Genomic DNA, 2668 nt, shown 5'->3' with positions numbered 1-2668 from the left:
TTGAGAAAAATATCCACGAGATGTTAACTTAGAAACAGGAACATAAAGCCCAAGTCAGATAAGTTACAAGATCATCACGATTTGTTTCCATGGTTCATGTACTACTATACTAGTAGTAACTGTATTTCAACAAATATCCCAAACCAACATCTCCTCCCAACAGTTCAACCCAAACCACCTTGAGAAAATTAACCAAGAAAAGTAAACACACTGAAAAAAAATAAAATAAAAATTCTAAATGCTAAAGATATTCACAATTTTTCTTCTGATAAAAGAGCATGCAGTGTGCATGTCTGTACGTACAAAAACGCAAGGTGACAGAATTATTAGTGGCCGGCACATAGATTTACTTGTTTACCCTTTGGGTTGAGTTGATATTACTTTTATTACCTACCGCCCCAAGGAGAGAGCTGCTTTTGTATCCAACCTCCATGCAAATCCTCCGCCGTCCATTCTCCACACATCGCACGGCAGAATCAACGACTTTTTTTCCTTCCCGCATCTGACCACCCTGACACGGCAAGTGAACGCGGCCGTGGTTTTGTTCTCCGGCAGCCGTACATCATCTTTCATCACGAGCCATACAACTACTTCCCCTGCTGCTGCGCTTCCTTCCTCATCCACCATCTCCTTGTACGCCTTGTTGGCCCACCTAACTCTGTTTAAACCGTCTGATATGAACCCTGGACAGATGTCCCGCTCCAGATTTACCAGTTTCTCCTCATCCGTACGCCCTATCCCATACCCTTCCTCCCACGCGTCAGTCACGCTTTCCACCTTTACCCATGACCCAACTACCCGTACTGGCTGTGGAAACATCAAAACTGACCCATCCATACCAACTCCTCCTCCGTACCCCTGCAACTGCAACTGACCATTAATATCATTCTTATTGATATTCCCTTGGTTTTTACCAAAACTCAACCAGATCGGAGCATTTTTTTCTGTTTTTTTCACCTTATCTACCGAACGATCCCTCGGAGAGTCCTTCCTTTCAGGGCTCTCCGATAATAAGGGAAGCGTTACCACCGGTTCTCCACCAGACACTGTTTTCCCGCTGGATTCATTTTCCTCAGGCGATTGAGCTTTCCTTTTTCTACCACTAGGACTACTTCCACTACTGGATCTCTTGTTATTAGAGCTATTATTACTATTTTTATTGTTCTCTTTAACATACCTTCGCTTCCACCGGCCATTACGAACCGGAACCTCAGATTTCTGCGGTGGAGTAGTAGTTCTAGAAATAGAGCCACCGGCTGCTGCTGGTTTAGGAGCGATAGGTCTGAATTTTAGCATTATCCTATCCACCTTTGACATATCGTACGCACCCCCTGCGTATCTAGCAATACAACACCCTCCTCTCCCGTCCATTTCGTGTTATTTTGTTCTCCAACTCTAAAATCTCAGAAGAGAAAAATATTTTTTCTTGGAAGGAAATTTTTGATTTGAATGCAGAGATTAGTGCAAAGAGAGGAGGTGAATTTATAAGTGGGCAGAGAGAGGAGAGGACGCGTGTGAGGGTGGTGAATAACACGTGGGAGAAGAGAGGTGAAACAGCGCAGAGAGCTGATTGGCTAATGTTATAGCGTGGCGCTACATTTAGGGATGGCCCCCATTCTATTAGCCAATAAGAATGCAGGGAGTGTTAAGTAATGGCATCAAAAGAGGGACACGTAGGCCCTTAAGGGTAGTCTAATGGGACGTGTAATAGTGGAGTAACATCCAGAAGAAGAACACGTGGTCCAATCGTAAGCCAATCCCGTTAGAACTCTCTCTAACGATTGCACCACGTGGACGTCAGATTCTACTAAAGCAAAATTGGTGGGTTCAAAGGTTCTGATATTTTTGACGAGAGCCACTGACATTGGTATTGAAATTCTATTAAATTTGAATTTATGCATTACAAAATTCATTCGAGACATCACTCCTAACATCGCTCTTCATTTCAAATACTGAATGCAAAATTCTTAATTAAAATAAAATGATTTTAATCATCTCACAATAATTTATATTGATTGGGGACTATTATTTGGAAAATGCATTTACGTTATCAAAGTGTGTATATTATCTATGTAACTAATTATGTAATTAGGTAATATTTTTAAGTAAACAAGATTAAATTTAAATTTCTAATGTTAAAAATAAAATAAATTATCAATTACAACAAACATTAAGGGTGTATAGATATATACTTAGGTGTCGATGAGTAAACAAGTTAGTCTAGTATAATAATAAAAATATTACAATATGAGATCTACTAATGAATATTTTATTAGTAACTGTTTGATTCATTGAACTAAAACGAATATACATAAAATAAAATGTGTTTGGTTTAATCTCAATAATTATAAATAAAATGTATTTTTTTTTTATTTTTCATCCGGTGTCCGAAGCCCGTGGAGCTTCGATTAAATTCGAATCGTCACTGCAGGGCCCATTCGGGGGTGACACTCTCAACAAAGTTTTTTCTATACCCAGGTGCTCAAATTCGAGACCTCTGATCAGAGTGAAACAGTGTCATTACTGCACCACAACCCATGCTAATTATAACTAAACTGTTATTCTAACTTAATTCTAATTTATATGTAATAATACAAATATGTATTTGAAGAAGGATCAATGTGTTAGTAGTACTGGACTAAAAATTAATAATTGGATTTTTGCAAAC

At 38.9% G+C, this 2668-nt stretch overlaps 1 protein-coding gene across 1 annotated transcript; it reads right to left on the bottom strand.

The window, feature by feature from the left end:
• LOC129896952 (uncharacterized) lies at positions 1-1439 on the bottom strand. Its single transcript, XM_055972954.1, has one exon. It carries the CDS (start codon positions 1369-1371, stop codon positions 391-393), a length of 981 nt encoding a protein of 326 aa, XP_055828929.1. The 5' UTR covers positions 1372-1439; the 3' UTR covers positions 1-390.
• Between the last annotated feature and the right edge of the window lie 1229 nt (positions 1440-2668).

This window comes from Solanum dulcamara, chromosome 7 (assembly GCF_947179165.1).
Source record: "Solanum dulcamara chromosome 7, daSolDulc1.2, whole genome shotgun sequence".
NCBI classification, from domain to species: Eukaryota; Viridiplantae; Streptophyta; class Magnoliopsida; order Solanales; family Solanaceae; genus Solanum; species Solanum dulcamara.
This window is presented reverse-complemented; position numbering and strand designations above follow the sequence as displayed.

Coding starts and splice junctions, on each gene's coding strand:
- LOC129896952 (XM_055972954.1), bottom strand. CDS start 1,371: ATGGACGGGAGAGGAGGGTGTTGTATTGCTAGATACGCAGGGGGTGCG.